Source organism: Engystomops pustulosus, chromosome 3 (assembly GCF_040894005.1).
Source record: "Engystomops pustulosus chromosome 3, aEngPut4.maternal, whole genome shotgun sequence".
Lineage (NCBI taxonomy): Eukaryota > Metazoa > Chordata > Amphibia > Anura > Leptodactylidae > Engystomops > Engystomops pustulosus.
Window position 1 is genome coordinate 160,086,420 of NC_092413.1, and position 18,594 is coordinate 160,105,013.

Here is an 18,594-nt window from a genome sequence, read left to right on the forward strand (position 1 = left end):
TTCGTTTTTATTTGATAAAGGATACCAAAACACAATTTTAAACCTTACTATGCTTGTTGTTCGTGCTAGTGCTGTACCAGCTGATTTGTATATTTCACCTATGGTGTGCTGTTTCTTATCTTAATATAAGTGAGCAGTGTTCTTCAGGGGGTACTTTATAATCTGATCCCCCCCCCCAACACTAATCTTACTGAAGATGATTTACATCCTGTGTTCTTATTATGTTACATAAGGCCCGGTCCACTTGCTGACACATTTTCTCTCTACCAGCTTCAAGGTCCTAGAGCAGTGATGGCGAACCTTTTAGGCACGGAGTGCCCAGATTACAACCAAAATCCACTTATTTATCCCAAAGTGTCAACATTTAAGTACAATTTAAGCAGTAACTTCTTGCTATTATGGCTTTCAATCGTATCAGTATCGTAAGAACACCAACACAGTAGAAAGACACGGTGAAAAATTCAGGTTCCCCTGAATAGGAAGAATTTTCGGGCCTGGAGCGGAAGCTGCAATAATATTCCAGATCTATCCACCCCTTCCCATTCCTCCTTTAGTCTCGGGCAGCACTGTCTCTTTAAGATAGCACTGAGCGCAGAAAGTCCTGGGCCTCCTGGGAATCCATGAAGATCCCTTGTGTTCTCTTTGGTGATGGCCTGGGTGCCCACAGAAAGGGCTCCGAGTGCCACCTCTGGCACCCTTGCCTTAGGTTCGCCACCACTGTCCTAGAGTAACCAAAAACCTGACAGATCTGGAAAATATCTGTATTGCAAATATTTGTATGCAGTGTGTACAATAATGGTCAAGATGTACGGGAAAAAAAGTTCTATTTTTCTATTATATCAATTAGTTAAAATAAAATGTAATTTATTTAAAAATCCTACATTGTGATATTCTGTTTCTATATAAGAGTCATATCCCTGTGTACTCATGTTATATTTAACAAAAATAAGGGATTTATGTGCTTGTGTTGCATGTGTTTGAAATTAAAAGTCTAAGCTCAAAAATAATACGAGGTGTCATTTTTCTTGACAATTTGGAAAGGACAGATGGGTTGGAGGTTGTACAAAACACTTGTTCAAGTCATTATGATGTGCAGATATTCTGTTGCAAAAGAATCCTTGATGTATTATTGAAAAACAAATCTGTTAAATTAAGATTAGAGTTTGGAAAATATGGCAACATTCGACAGCAAATCATCATTAGCCTTGGGGGTCCTGTTGATATAGACACTGGAGTAATGAAATACTTTTTCTAAACTCTAAAATCATGTTCCAGATTATTTAATTAATAACAAATAATTTAACTGTAATAAATATGGTTTCCATTGCAAAGAAAATGAATATTGCTGGTTACTTATTACTTTATGTTTGTACATTACAAAAAAATTTTCTGTACTGATGTAATGTGGTCTTTTTAAGTGTGAATTACAGTGAAAAGGTTGCAATAAGTATTATTGTTGTTTTACCTGCACAATATGGAATAATGACAGGAATTCCAACTTCTGCTTTTCTGCTTTACAGTGTAGTAATATTTATTTTATACATTTTTTTTAATGGCAGCAATGCAAAATGTGTGGCGTTTCAACTTAGGCAATATTTTTCCTAAAGATAAGCTGCTGGTGAGAAGAGGAGGATAAGCATGTCCAGCACAGAAATATTTAAGAAATAAGTAGTGATGATTACCACCACAAACATGTGAAGATTAGCATACCATTCTGCAGGGGCACTTTGAATTTTCTTTCTAGCCCCCTCAGTTGCAGAGATATCAGTCTCTATAGTGTGCAGAAGTCACCATATTCTGGATTTCTGGTACCCATTTTTTATGAATTTTATTTCCTTTTGCACTTCTTTGACACAACTTTTTTCTGGTGTACCTGTAACATGGTGCACCTGTAACATGGTGCATGTGCCAGTTTTTTGTTGGATTTTGCATGTTAAATCTGGTGCACGGTCCAACTGAGCACCCCCGGAACGCCCCCTTCATTGCAGTAATTTGTTTTGCATGAAGAGTAGTACAGCCGCAACACAAAAGGGCACAAACTCTTCTTAAATATCTGTAAAAGCAGTTTGCACTAGAAAGAACATGCTCCAGTCAGCTCCAGCTCCTCCTCTCTGACAAAACACAGATAATAATAGTCAGAAACTGTGACTTATGTCTCCAAAACCATGCGGGCTGCAAAGTAAATTCAACGTGCCCCTAAATCTGTGTAGCAGCCCCTACAGAATGGTATGATAATTTCCATATAAGGGAGGTGGCAAAAGGTCCTCTTTAATTTATAAATAAAAATGCTTCCTTTATGTTCTCTTCTTCTTTAGTGGGCAGTTTTTCGGAAAACCTTCTGAAGTTTGTACAAAGCTAAATATAAAGATAAATAAAAGATAGTAGGCTTCAGATTAACTCTCTCTATGTCTAGGCAGTATTTCAATTAATAAACAAAGGACACAGGAGCTGTAGGAACACTCAATGTATTGTGGCTCCAGTGTTAACCACACCCAGGGCTTTTCGGCTGAAGGTGTGTTGGACAACTGCCTTGCAGAGTTGATTCCCTTTGCTGAGCTGATTCTAAATCCGAACAAGACAGAAAAAGGTTGCCTAGTTGGTTCACTTTCCAAGTCAAGAAAAATGCATCCAAAAATCGATAAAATCGGTAGGATGTACTTGTAGCATAAACCATAAATAAAACGTAACTTTTAATAATTACTGATAAAATAAGTTCACAGTGAACCACAATAATATGCACATCAACCATCTAGTCAGCAAAAACACGTCAGAAAGGGAGCTTGTTCAGACCTCCAATTAGTCTGGTCTAACACGGTCCCCATTAATACCACACCGTGTCTTAGTGCATTCCTGTAAAGCATATGACACAGGAATCATCTCAAAACCATGGACCAACATTAATCCAGACAGTAAAGAATAATAGGGTGGATCTCGCCAGTCTTCGATGCGCCATCTCTTGGTCGAGCGGTACTAGTCCGGAGGTACAGGACCAATTGAGCCCCACAATAGGTTAATATCCTGACTCCGCAATATTGCTACTGCCCTGACAAGGACAGTCCCAGTAATGTCACTAACAGACCCAGTTAGTCCCTAGCATGTAATCCCTACGCGTTTCATACATCCTGTGACGTACCCATCAGGGGAATAAAGTAATGAAGTGGACTATGCAGCATTGATACTATGTATGGCTGCAAAAGTTCCACATCAAGCAGTTAAAATGAATCAAAAACAAGCAGTGGCCCATATAATACAAGTTATACTAATATGGTGGCTAGATGGATTGGCATGTGCGCCACAATCTGGCGCTCTTATACTTTTAAAGTTGATGCTGCCCTCCCCGATACGCAGTCATAAAGCTGATGGGCTGGCATTAAGGAGTGGGAGGAGCTATGACGACACTGAGTGGGAGGAGCTATGGCATCAATTTCCTCCATCACAGAGTGGGAGGGCTATGATGTCACTGAGTGGGAAGAACTTTTTTTGTCACATAGTGGGAGGAGCTATGATGGGGTGGGCTCAGGACGAGGGAGCACTTGGCTTACCTCTTCACTATGTTTGGGACTCCGGTGCCACACCTCCTCTCTCCTCCTCCACTCGGTGCAGTATTTCATCAGGGGGAGGAGTCCGAGTAAACTCAATATGTGCCACGCCCCCTCTCTACTCCTCCACTCTGACATTGTTTCATCATTGAGTGGTATGGTGCCCTCACCAATCTTACAATCCAAAACATCCAAGAATGGGGGGCTTTTCTCAGAACTTTCGTGGGTAAAACTCAGCCCTATGGTGTTATCAGTAAGCTGGCGTACAAATGAAGGAAAAGTGGCTTGTGAGCCCTGTCAGATTACTAAGACATCATCGATGTACCTATACCAGGCATTGATGTTTAAAGTGCTCTGTGAGAATACACAGGTTTCCTCCCACCAGACCAGGAGCGGATTCACATAGGTTGGCATGCATGGCCAACCCTTTGCGGTGCCCCTGAGCTGGTGGTAGAATTTGCCACTAAAGACAAAGAAGTTCCTTCTCAAACAGAATTCTAGAGTTTTCAAGATGAATGAGTTGTGTCTTTCTTGTTGAATTCCCCTTGATTTGAGAAAATGGGCTACCGCTCTTAAACCCATTTCATGAGGGATAGAAAAGTGGAGCACTTCAAAGTCTATACTCCCTAATAGATGTTCTTTGTCAAGAGAGATGCCTTCCAATTTTTACAACAGATTTAAAGTGTCCAAGTATATGCGCTACCACAAATTCTCTCAAAACTTTGTCCAGGTAGATCCCTAGGTTTTGAGTAATGATGCACCGTGTCAGATGCTATACAGTAATGCACTAAGACACAGTGAGGTATTAATGGGGACCTTGTCAGACAAGACTTATTGGAGGTCACATTTGGGTGATATTTGTGCCAGAAATAACATATTTGATTTTTGATAGATCTTTTATAATAGTTATTTTAGTATAGGTCTCCACTAGTGCCAATCGTGTTTCAGTACCTGCAATACCTTCTCTACCGTGATGGCCTTAGTATGCTTCTTCAGTTTTACATAAAAGCCTAGATATAAAGTTTATTTTCTTTCTTTTAGAGGTCTTTTATTTTATAATCCAGTAAAACTTATAAATACTAGTTAAATATACTAAAGTTATACACTGTATATTAAGATTCCCTTTGAAGGGGTACAAATATCTTAATTTTCCCATTTGTTATTAGGTGGCATCCGCTTTCCCAATAAAAAATTTCTTGTGAAAATTAAAAAAGCATGAAAGAGTATTATTCCATATACAGCATCAACATTGCCGGGACTATTTCATCCTAGCTTAATATTAATTATTTCTTCTAGTGTAATATAGAACATCATCCCATACAATTTTTACATAACAGTAAACCAGATTCAATTACTTAGCAGAATGTTTTTGCTCTGTATTACAGTAACCTTTGTACAGAAAATACACTTCCAATCAACTCTATGTTGTACCAGATTGGCTAAGAAAAACACAAATAGATATGGCAATTGAAATCCTCCCTCCATCAGTGAACTGGTAAGGATAGCATATCCAATCCTTATTTTTCCACTTCCATATCAATTCGGCTACAATAGATTTTATAGGCTTGAAAACCTTAATTGGAAGCCAAATTGTGGATCTGTCCTCTAATTAGCCTTCTCAGGGTGTCAACATAACATGAAGACATTTTGTTGGCATAGTCTTAAAAACTTTTTCTTTTAAAGGTTTGAATACAAAAAGGTAAAAAATTAAAAAATGTGGTTATTCAGTGACGTACGATCATAGGGACATAAATAATAAAAAGTTGGACTACACAGTGAAAGCCATAGAACAAAGTCCTCATGAACACGGCACACGTGTTCTTTTTGTCAATTTCACCACCTTTACAGCATTTCTTGATATTTTTCTCCAGCTTTTCAGTACATTGCACAGAATATATCATGGTGCCACACAGTAAAAACATACAGTTTTTCTCTCAGATCAGAAGCCCCATATGGCTTTTAGCATTTTAAAAGTAACAAAAAAAAAAAAATCAGAAAGCAAAACATTGCAAAAGTGGAAAAGTGAGCAGTCCTGAAAGTGCAAAAAAAAAAAAATCGGTATGTAAAATGTTATTTTAATACATAATGAGTGGGAAGAATGCCACCATTGATGAAAAGGATTTTTATCAAGGATTTGTCAAAAGAAAAGTTGTATACTTGAATAGAAGTCTACTAAATAAAAAAAAAACTATTCACGTTGCACTTGTTAAAAGCCAAGTTATTTGGCACACAAGCTAAAAATGAACAGGCCAGAGCTAAAGTGCTCGACTTAGTTTAGAAGCTCCCAGGGCACTTTACAGAACATCAGGTCAGGTATAGTAAGATATTGAGAAAATGTACAATTATTTTCCCACTGAGCTGTCAAGGTACTTCATGCTGTGAATATCTAACAACCTTGTCTGACAGCCAGGAAATGGCTTCAAGTTTTCTGCCATCACTGAGTTTCCCCTAGACATGATGACCGATTCTTGTGTCTGACCACGCTTTACAACAAATCCTAGAAATATTTTTACAATAAATTAATGTAATGCAACTTATCACCATATCAATATTGCAGAAATAGCCTCTCCTTTTAGCTTCATGGTCACAAGTTTACAAAATGTGATCAGATGTGAGTAAATATGAATTCTAACATATAGCCAAGTCTTTTTTTTTTTTTTCCAACTTACTTTTTTATTATTTTTTTTTTTTTTTTCCAGAGAAAATAATAATACAAACAGTCATGTACAAGCAGTAGATTACAGTATTACCGGGGTGGTATAGGCCTATACCGCTCATTAATACATAAACGAGTGGTCAGGTCACGCAGGACCTTTTACTGATAGTATATGATTCGAACAAGAAGGACAGATTAAATGGCTAAATTATTAACCAGAGAGTGAGGAGCAGAGTCCACTGTCCAAAGGAAAGAGGAATGGAGTCCTTTATTCGATCCCAATCTCACCTGCTGCAATACCTTATGTAAAAACACTATAGAGAGACTAAATAAAAGGGGACCAAAGGTCCAACATATTAACATATTAAATGCAGAAACAGAACAAAACTTATATTCATGGATCCTTTTCCTAAATGGAAAGTCTAATAGTTAAGATACAGGTAAGTTGTCTCCAATAATATCCCAAGGGGACCAAATTTTAAGGAACTGTTCCGTATTTTCATGCAGCGAGGCAGTCATATATTCTAGTGTTCGTATGTGCCTAATACGAGAGTAGAGATCTAACAGAGATGGTGGTGTGGGACATCTCCAATGCAGTGAGATCAGGGTCTTTGCAGCACATAATATATGGAGGAGCAATTTAATCTGTAGTTTCTCCATCTCAGGGGGTGGAAGCCCCAGTAAAAACACAGCCGGGTCACTAGCCAGACTTATCCCCAGCACCTTTTCTATTACTGTTCGAACCCTCTCCCAATATGGTTGGATAGCTGTACATTCCCAGAAGACGTGGAATAAGGTGGCCCCTGAGGCATTACATCTCCAGCAGACATCTGGGATGTTAGGGTCCATTTTGTGCAATAGAGCTGGGGTATGGTACCAGTGCATTAAAATTTTATATTGATTCTCCTTGTATATAGTGAATAGAGAGCCTTTTGGGGCCTTCTCCCATATCTTTTTCCATTCTAATGCTGAAAGTGTTCTACCTAACCAATCCTCCCACTTGGTCATGTATGTGTGGTTACCAGAGTCCGGGTAAATCTGGGCCATTAGCAAGATGTATAAATCTGAAATAAGCCCTTTAGAGGCTGAACCCCTAAGACAGATACGTTCAAACTCTGTGAGGTCTGGTATTGTGGGAGAGCCTAGTATAGATACACAGTATTGGTAAATCTGCGGGTACGTGTTTACGGCTGGGGCGAACTGGTCTGACGCACTACTAAGATCTGATAGCTTAAGGAGGTTCTTGGTAGTCGGGTGTGTTAGATCTTTAATCTGGAAAATTTTCATCGGTTTCCAAAAACTCACAAAGTCACTTGCCAGGCTTTGGGGTAGACCCGGTGTATATAGGAACGGAGTAAGAGGTGACTTCAAAGTGGCTAAAGAATATCGCATGCGACACCTCCGCCATATGTCTCTGGTAAACGCCATTGGGCCTAAAAGGGAATATGTGGGGACTTCTGATGGTGGCCCCCAAATCAGGGCTGTGGGATGAACAGGAGCTAGCCAGAGCTTCTCGATTTCTGTCCACTTATTGAAGGCCGCCAATGAAGTCCAGGAAACTATGTGTCTTAAATGAGTTGCATAATAGTAAACCGATATATCGGGTAGCCCCAGGCCCCCCCGTGACTTAGGTGCCATTAGGACGGTTCTTGAAATCCTATGCCTTTTGGAATTCCATATAAAGTCCAAAAACATCGACTGAATGCACCTCAGAGTACTAACTGGAACCCTCACTGAAAGTGTTTCGAAGAGATATAAGAATCTGGGGAGAATTGACATCTTCACTGCTGCTATTTTGCCTAGCATAGAAAGGGTTATAGTACGCCAGCTTTGTAATTGCCTTCTCACATCCTGAATTAAGGGGGGAAAGTTTTCCTTGTACAAGGAGGAATAAGATGGGGTTAGTTTAATCCCTAGGTATTTTATGGAAGTCAAGTTCCAGGTATAATGAAAATTGTCTTTCAGAGATTGCAATACTTTAGGGGATAAATTCACTGGCAGCGCTTCCGATTTGGTCTGGTTAATTTTATATCCAGAAATGTTGCTATATTCTTCAATTGTCGCATTTAAATTCGGGAGCGATATGAGGGGGTCGGTGAGGGTAAGAAGCACGTCATCAGCGAATAAAGCTATTTTGAACTGTTTATCCCTCACCACAATGCCCTTAATATCGGGATTATTTCTAATAGATGCTGCTAGGGGCTCTATACTTAGGACATATAGTAAGGGGGACAGTGGACAGCCCTGACGAGTGCCGTTGTTGATCATTAGGGATTTCGAATGGGCATGTGGCAATGTAATTCGTGCTGTGGGAAGGGAATACAAGTTAGACAAGGCGTTTAGAAATGGTCCGCGGAAACCAAAGTGAGATAATGTCCGGAACATGTAGTGCCAGTTCAGACGGTCGAATGCTTTTTCAGCATCTAAACTTAACACCAGGGCTTCTGATTTGGTTTTCTGCACCAGATCTATCAGATCAATGGTGCGGCGAGTGTTATCGCCTGCTTGTCTGTACCGGACAAATCCCACTTGATCCTTATGTATCAAGTGCGGGAGCCAATCGCTTAATCTGTTAGCCAGGATTTTAGTAAAAATCTTAAGGTCCGCATTCAACAAACTAATGGGTCTGTAGCTGGAACAGTCTGAGGGATCTTTTCCCTGTTTAGGGATGACCGTAATATGTGAAACCAACATTGTTTGGGGGATTGCCTCTCCTTTAAGAAATCTGTTAAACAGATCCACCATATGAGGTAGAAGAAGTGGCAAAAAAGTCTTATAGTAGAGATATGTAAATCCATCTGGGCCTGGGGCCTTATTCCCTGGTAAATCTCTTACCACCTCTTCTATCTCCTCCGACGTTATCACCCCATTTAATTGGGTTAGGGCTTCTGCAGTTAAACGGGGAAGAGAACATTGAGAGAGATATTGGTCCAACTTTATCCGTCTTTCAGGGGAGGAGGAAGGGAGTGTGGATGGCAATGAGTAAAGGTTAGAGTAATAAGAGTGAAAAAGCTCAGCAATCTTGGTGGGGTGGTAGTGTAGGGTGCCATTCTTGTCCTTGATGTGATGCGGTGTCTGGTTAACCGTCTTATTTCGCAATTGACGAGCTAGCATAGTGTGTGCTTTATTCCCCAATTCGTAAAACCTACGTTTGGAGAATTTAAGCATTCGTTCAACATCTAATAGGTCTAATTCTCTTATTCTCGATCTGAGCACTAGAATTTTCCTTAATAGGGAATGTGTGGGGTGAGATACATACTCCCCCTCCGCTTGACGTAATTGCTGTTTAAATCTAGAATAATGCAGAAGTCTATCCCTCTTTAACTTAGAGTCTAATGATATTGCTTCCCCCCTAAAGACCGTTTTATGTGCCTCCCATAAGATCGGTACTGAAGGTGCTGTTGAAGTGTTCTCCTTAAAGTTATTAACCAGGACTGTCTTCAAAGCTTCCCTAGAGGGTATGGACGATAGAAGGGTGTCATTTAGACGCCAATGTGTTGTCTTGGAGAAAGCATCCTCCAATTGTATGTCAATGAGAACTGGGGCATGATCGGACCATGTAATGTGGCCTATAGTTGCCATATGTACGGCTTTTAATGCAGGGTAATTACCAAAAAAATAGTCTATCCTAGAATGAGTCCTATGGGGCTGGGAGTAGAAGGTGAATTCTTTAGCAGTTGGATTATTTACCCGCCATAAGTCAAACAAGGAGTGCTTACGGATCAATTGACGAAAACGTAGTGCTAATGATTTCACATTTTGTGGCACTGGACGTGCAGAATGGGTCAGGCGATCTGCACTATCTGAGAAAATAGCATTAAAATCCCCTCCCAATAGAAGTATTTCACTCTGTACCGAACACAGTTTGGAAAGGATTGTAGTGAGAAAGGGCATCTGGCGGTTATTGGGGGCATAAATATTACATAGGGTGACATTAATATCGTATATAGTACCCCTAAGAATAATGAAGCGCCCTTGGGGGTCAATCACACTATCTAAAATTTGGAAGGGACAGCGGCTAGATATTAGTATGGCTACTCCCGCTTTCTTTTTCGTGGGTGCATGAGCCATATAGGCAGTTGGAAACCAGTGTTTAGCAAATTGGAAGGATCCTGCTGCTGTGAGGTGTGTCTCCTGGAGAAAGACTATATCAGCTTTGGCATGTTTTAGTTCTTTAAGTGCAAGACGCCTCTTTGCATCCGAATTAAGGCCTTTTACGTTCAAAGAGAGAACCTTAACCATTGTCAAAGTGGAAAGGTCTATGGGCTTTGTAAATGAAAAGTAGAGCAGATGGAAACTCGGCTATAGGGTCTCCCGGGGGAACCAAGCCGAATACAGTTTCCACTCTACACCGTGTGGCGGTGGAGAACAACCTATAGAGGGATCCATGAATATACCTTAGAGTCAAACTACAACTTTCAAATGAAAACAACATAAGAACCAAAAATGTGTATAGCGAGGGAGGCCTATTGCCGATCTCGCTGTAAATCCTCCTCAAAACAGTTGCAATCCACAGGGGGATTGTCGGCTCCTCAGCAGAGGGGCGAAGACTGTCAGGAGGATTCATTTCGGGGGAATAGTCATAACCAGTTGTCAACATACTACATATTAACATGACATTAAACACCGAGTTTCACCCGGGCCTTGTAATAAGGGCTCATAGGGGCCATCTAGGCAGAGAGGAAGCTGAGAAAAATAGGGAGGTGAGCATTGGCTGGAAGACATATAACAACAATAACAGAGTAGTGCATAGCATATATATCAGCAAACAAGAAATGTCCCTGTTAATACTTATCGCCCCGTTGGAGATCTGCGACTCTGATCCGGGGCTCTTTGTTTCTTCTTAGGCGGACGAACCGGCTGCCAGGTTGGGGGCAGCGATACCGCCATTGGTTGCTGAGGCCAATCAGGGAGATCAGGCTGGTTGAGCTGGAAAACCTCACAGAATGCCTGGAGGTCTTCAGGGAAGCGGAGGGTGGCAGAGTATCCGTCTTTTCTGGCCGTCAAACTGAAAGGGAACCCCCAACGATACGGTATCCCTTTGTCTCGTAGCACATCCAGTAGGGGTTTAATGGCTCGACGTTGTTGAAGCGTAATCCAGGAGAGGTCCTGGTATAGTTGGAGCCGAGAACCAAGAAAAGAAACTGATTTAAGTTGTCGAGAGCGCTTCATAATTTCCTCCTTAATTTCAAAATCAGTAATATGGCAAATAACGTCCCTAGGGGGACCGCTAGCTTTCGGACGGAGCGCCCTGTGAGCTCTGTCCATTTTTAATGGTGTCTCCGGAGGTCTATCCAGGATCATATTGAACAAACGTTGTAGGTAGCCTTGCACATCCTCTTCTCCTTGCTGTTCTGGAATGCCCCGTACTCTAATATTGTGTCGACGCCCCCTATTATCAAGATCTTCTATATGTCTTTTCAAGTCTCTGATAGTGGAAGCTTGCTCAGTCACTTGATGTTGTAGAGCTGAGACCACCGCACGGGCAGCGTTATGGTCATCTTCCAGCATATCCACTCTCTGCGCCACCTGTTGTACATCTTTATGAACTGCTGCAATCTCTTGTCTGCAGGTTTCTTTGACTTCATCTATCAGCTCTCTAAAGTCCTTTTTAGTGGGCATTTGTTGGATATAAAGCCAAAGTGGATCCTGGAGAGGGGGGGACAACTGAGATAAGGAAGGCAGATGTATAGGCGATAATACTTGAGGCGTAGATGGTGGACTACTGCTCTGGTGTGTGGCAAGAGGTAGTCGTGGCGAATGTGGTAGCAAATCCGCAGGGGGACCCCATAGTGAGTTAGTATTGTGCATCTCCACAGCGATTGCAGCTCCAGAGGAGTTCTTCTCAATCTCTCCCTGTGGCATTGAAGGTGAGGGTGGCATGGAGGGCTGGTGTGCTGGTGAGGCCCAATCTGTTATTGGTGTATTCACCCCCATGTCCCCATCTGTGAAAACAGGGCCTGGTGTTGGAGGTGTGAGAGAGGGGGCAGGGGACCTCTGATGGCGGGGGATTCTCCCCTGGATCATATCCTGCTGGAGCCCATGCTTGGTTCCTGAGGTCAGCTCAGGGGAATGTTCCTCTGACCCTACAGGGCCTCTGGTGGCTATATCTGACCCCTCTATCTGTAGAGGGGTGGTGGGAGGTCTGGGTGGATGCCCACCTGCCGTTCCGGAGGTTAACAGGACCTCACTGTAGGGAGTGCGTGGCAGGCGCTGCTGCTGGGGAGAGGGGGATGGTGCTTGCTCACCGCACTGAGTTACGGGCGCCATCTTGGATCGCGCCGCCAGGACCTCCGCCGCTCTTTTTTTAAAGAAATCCGCCGCAGAATGCGGCGGTGCCGGTCTCTCCTGGCTCCTTGAGAGGCGGGTCGCCTGTCCCCGCCGTCCTCCCATAGGTGGGTAAGTGCTGGCCCGCTAATTTTGAGCTAATTTGGCCCGGGTAGCGGAGCGCTCAGTGAGGCACGTCTGCCCCTGTTAACATCCGGCCACGCCCCCCATATAGCCAAGTCTTTTAATAACATCAGAAGGAACCCCAAAATATTGGATTTTTTATTTTCCTGTTAGAATTACATTAAACTGAGATGAAAAACGCTGTCTGCTTACTGTAATTTTCTAGAATTAGTCATCCTACCGTCTTTCATTCAGATACCACAGCTGAGCTCCATGACAATTCTGACAGTTCTAATTTTTCCTTACTATGGGCTTATAGTATTGCATTTTATGTGTGAAGATTTTTGATTGTTGGTCTTTAAAATGTTTAATTTTCAAATAATGTAAACCAACCAGTTTGGAGAATGGCTACTCCGAAGGGTCTACAACATACAAAGAATGAACACACACAAACACTCCATAAGCATGGATATGGACCGAGGACACATCTCTTGACCATGCCACAGAATGACAGAATTATCAACATGATGTGACTTGAGATAATGTAAGGGTCTCTATGGACAGAAGGAGAAATAAGCTGCAAATTAATAAAGATTATGGGATAATCGGCCTGACAATAATGGACAGTGTCACTACACCAGTTGGGTCCAAAGCCATCATGACAGGAAGACAACTGACGACAGCTGCATATCAATAACCACTGGGATTTCTCCTAGACCTGGGAGAGAAGCAAAATCTCAAGTAACCTTTCCTTGTACTGCAATTTGGCTTGATCTACTAAAATGATCCATGGAGCTAAGAATGTCAGCCAATCTGATGATGGTGTACATTAAATAGAGAGGACAGTAGGGGATGTGGTGTTAGGATGGGCAATGTGTGGGATATGTGTGTATCTGGTATAACATATGTTTGCATGTAGATCACTAGTCAGGCACTTCTTTCCTTACCCTATAATTGTATACTTCCTTTGTATCTTTGTATTTGTTCAGCCCTATAACGGAAAATAATGCCCACATGTCCAAAACACCATTTTATAAAATATAAAACATATTTTTAAATATATATTGAAAATGTCAGCTCACACTGCAAAACAGATTCATATACCATTCTGTAGGGGCTGCTGCACAGATTCAGGGGCATTTTCATTTTCTTTATAGCTTCTATGGTTAAAAATGGTTAAATATATGAGAGGCCTTTCATTGACATGATAGGTAGACTAGGAGAGAAAAAATGAAAAAACAAAATCTAGAAAATGACATTGTCTAGTTTTTAAATAATTTATTTACAAATTATGGTGGAAAATTAGTGTTTGGTCACCAACAAACAAGCAAGATTCTGGCTATCACAGACCTTTAACTTCTTTAACAGACTCCTCTTTCCTCCACTCTTAACCTGTGGTAATGGCACCTTCTTAGACTTGTTATCAGTATAAAAGATACTTGTCCACAACCTGAAACAGTCACACTCCAAACAAAGAAGACCAAAGAGCTGTCAAAGTATACCAGAGATAAAATTGTAGCCATGCACCAGGCTGGACCTGCATCTGCAATAGGCAAGCAGCTTGGTGTGAAGAAAGCAACTGCAGGAGCAATAACTAGAAAATGGAAGACATACAAGACCACTGATAAAATCCCTCAATCAGGGGCATATTGCCACAAATGCCACATACACTGTGAATGTAACATAAATGCACACAATCGTGTAAAAGCAATCACTATGTAAAGGCTGCTGGTATTCAATATGATCATAAATATGGTGTACAATTTGCTAATGTGGAAAGACCTGAGCTAGGAGCTTAAAAGACCTGAGATGATGTCCCCCTGGTCACATGACATAACTGAGAAAGCATGGAAATTAGTTGCCATGTCCCCTCCTCGACTTACTATAAATATATCTGGATACCAGGTAGAATTATAAAGATTACTAATTTGGGATCTGTGGGAAACAATTTTTAGCTAAAAGAAGGGTGTCAGCCAGTTTACAGGGTTCTATAGGAACCTGTCATTAGCTGTATTTGTGAAATGTGTGGTTCCCTTTAACTTTACATGTACATTATTCAAGATCATGCTTAGATTATCACTTGCTTTCACCAGATTTAATAGCAATACTTACAAAAAAGGATTGTCCATAAGTAGAGATGTGTGGGGTCAGTCAAAATTTGGTTTTGTCTGGTCTGAACTCCACAACAAAATTAGGTTTGGGGCCCAGACTATGGGTCAAACTTTGACATGAACATGGGTCCCATTGAAGCCCCGAATTTATAACCTCAAGGTAGCAAGCAAAAGTTGTGGAAGGGTGGTATGCTATCACCCTCCATGCCCAGAGACGAACACACAAAGGCCAGCCCACAGAATCTCTCTGGTGTGGTTTTTTAGCAATATGCAGAAAACAAAAACATGTAATTTGCATACTGTGCCACCAGTTCTTGAAGCGAGCAATGATCTAAGCACCACTTGTATGACCAGGCCCGGCAAATAAAACATGAGTTGCAGTGGATAACACACCAAGAAAAAACTGGCATGTAAAAGCCTTACTAACCAAATCACAATAACGATTTCCCCAGATTAACCAACAAAATAAAAAATGTGATTAAATTAGTTGTGATTAGTAGAAAGGCTCATTAGATAAACAAATGTCTTTCTGAAGTGATCTCCAAGGTAAATCTAAAACGCAATAGTAAAAAACACATGACTTACTATAGTCAGAAGATGTGAAAGGGAATCCTCCACTTTTTAAAGAAACCATGAATGCTTTGTCGTTGAAGGTTTGTGTCTCAGGAATGTCACATGGATCAATGTAAATAAGTACTCCTCCAAATCCAATTTCCTCCAACAATGAAAGCTAGATATAAAATAAAATACAATTCATCTTCAAAACTCACACTTTGTACTGTATTTTATACACTGTAAAGAAATTCAATATAAAAGCGCCAATAATGTTCAATTGCGGGAGATGACAAGAAATCTTGGTACCCAAGGAAATGTGTTTAAAGTTAGTTCCCTTACCTAATATTACCTAAATAATTATACTGTTAATGGCTAATATATTGTGTTCAATACGTTAAGGCCATACAGAATTTAAGCATGCCATCACTTGAGTATTCCAACTTCAAATAGATTGGCAACACTCCAAAATTGAAAAAATATAAAGTCCTTTCTAATTATAAAGTGTCCATGCAACATTTCAGCTCCCACACACTTGAGGATTTCTCAACCCTATATATTTAGAAACAATACACAAAATTTGTACAAATTTTAAAAAAGTAATAAAATAATAAAGATCATTTTTAAGCAGACAGACACTCATCAGACCATATAAGTCATTACAGCATAATTTTATGTAATAACTTAGGTTGTTATAACATTGATCATAAATTAGTATAGGCTTAATTGGTGATATCTATGGGGGTCATGGGTCCAATAGCATTTACGTGGTCTGTCTCCATTGAGGCATACTACTTCTCCATTAAACCATTTTAGCTCACTTGAAATGCAGCTTCAAAAGTAGTTTATAAAGGGTAATATACCTAATAAACCACTACCAGTATGATGTCAAGCAGCTGAACATCTTCCAGATCATATTTCATTCATGGCCCAGGGTGGTGGCATAATCCAGAAAATAAACTTTGAAGTGAGTGTAACTTGGTTGTTTAAAGTCAAGGAGGCAGATAACACTGAATCCAGAAAGCCCCCTTCATTATAATTGATGGTCCTGCACCCAGAGAAACTACTTACCAGATCTAAGATGTAAGGAGTAAATCCGCTACATAAAATAATAAATAAATATTAAGGTCAGAGACTTTTTATCCCTTTTATTACTAAAGAACATTTAGGCAATGCATAAATACAACATCTTTAAGGTGGTTTTCCAGGTTTTACACTAAAAAATTAATCACAGGAAGCAGTATAAAATATTTAAAACATGACCATTATTGACCATTATTGTCCATTCAATAAATGGACAAGGGTCATGGCCCTAGAGAACCCAGAAATTTTACAGGTCAGATAATTTCATATATTTTTGTAACATAGATTACGAACAGGCCAGATTTCTTTCCTTAATGTCAAAACAAACACTTTGACATACAATATAACTGTGTTCTTCAACATTTAGCCCGATTTAAATTGGCACATTAATTAACATGAGCTACCTAATAATGGAAAAGGATCTACCATTTTTTAAAATATATCTAAAGAATTAAAAATTCACTAAAAATCTCTTTATGAATGTATGGGTAATTAGTAGTGATGAGCGAGTATACTCGTCCGAGCTTAATGCTCGGTCGAGTATTAGCATACTCGGACCGGCTCGTTGCTCGGACGAGTATTTGCCCTGCTCGATAACGAGCATTTAATTTAAAAAAAAAAAAGTAAAGAACAGTAAAAAAATACAATTAAAACATTTAATTTAATCATTTAATTGAAGAACACAGTGAAAGAACACTGTGCAGAATAGATTGCAGATGTTCACGAACATCTGTGATCTGTTCCGGAGACACGCGTGCAGAACGGTGTTCTCCGCAATAGTATTCGAAGAACAATATGTGTAGAGAACAACTTGCAGATGTTGTCAAACATCTGCAAGTTGTTCTTCACACATATTGTTCTTCAAATACTATTGCGGAGAACACCGTTCTGCACGCGTGTCTCCGGAGCAGATCGCAGATGTTCCGGAGACACGCTTGCACGGTGCAATAGTATTTGAAGAACAATATGTGTGAAGAACAACTTGCAGATGTTTGACAACATCTGCAAGTTGTTCTCTACACATATTGTTCTTCGAATACTATTGCGGAGAACACCGTGTCTCCGGAGCAGATCGCAGATGTCCCGGAGACACGCTTGCAGAACGGTGTTCTCCGCAATAGTATTTGAAGAACAATATGTGTGAAGAACAACTTGCAGATGTTTCCAAACATCTGCAAGTTGTTCTTCACACATATTGTTCTTCAAATACTATTGCAGAGAACACCGTTCTGCACGCGTGTCTCCGGAGCAGATCGCAGATGTTCCGGAGACACGCTTGCACGGTGCAATAGTATTTGAAGAACAATATGTGTGAAGAACAACTTGCAGATGTTTGACAACATCTGCAAGTTGTTCTCTACACATATTGTTCTTCGAATACTATTGCGGAGAACACCGTGTCTCCGGAGCAGATCGCAGATGTCCCGGAGACACGCTTGCAGAACGGTGTTCTCCGCAATAGTATTTGAAGAACAATATGTGTGAAGAACAACTTGCAGATGTTTCCAAACATCTGCAAGTTGTTCTTCATACATATTGTTCTTCAAATACTATTGCAGAGAACATCGTTCTGCACGCGTGTCTCCGGAACAGATCGCAGATGTTCCCGAACATCTGCAATCTGTTCTGCACTGTGTTCTTTCACAGTGCTCATTCAGTTTTTAATTTTACGAAAAAATGCTCGGGTCTCCCATTGATTTCAATGGGGCTCGTTACTCGAAACGAGCACTCGAGCAACAGGAAATGTTCGGCTCGAGTAACGAGTACCCGAGCATTTTAATGCTCGCTCATCTCTAGTAATTAGCAATGAAGATATCTGGTGACTTTAAAAATAATAAATGTTCACTGACCGACAGACTTTAATATTTAATGGACACAGGATTAATATTTTATGACATCATAAAGTTTTATGCTTTAGATATGTTAACTACCATGACACATAAAAATACAGACTTAGTTTGCATTCTCTTAAAATATAATTTTGGCACAAGCTCCTATGATAAGTATAAATACAGGGCTATTAATTTTTATTTTTGTGGCATTATGCATTATTAAGTCACTTAGTGATATATATGCTATAGACATGTTGTAAGACTGGCATTTATGTTACATGGTACTCTAAAACAAAAGGTAACTGACCTAGCAAAAGCAGGTATATGACCTGGTTATAGATTGTTATTGTACAACTGTTGCAAAAACATTCTCATTTAAGATGATGTCCATAGAGCTCAATGTAAGTAATCATTCTATGTATATTTTGAGT

General features: G+C 40.3%; 1 protein-coding gene across 5 annotated transcripts in view; it reads right to left on the reverse strand.

The window, feature by feature from the left end:
* The window catches only part of NAALADL2 (N-acetylated alpha-linked acidic dipeptidase like 2), a 509,493-nt gene that overhangs the window by 241,864 nt on the left and 249,035 nt on the right, over positions 1-18,594 (reverse strand). For all 5 annotated transcript variants that reach the window (XM_072142777.1, XM_072142778.1, XM_072142776.1 and 2 more), the window contains exon 5: positions 15,282-15,426. In XM_072142777.1, the coding sequence (XP_071998878.1) occupies positions 15,282-15,426 (145 nt within the window). The remainder of the gene's footprint in view (positions 1-15,281; positions 15,427-18,594) is intronic.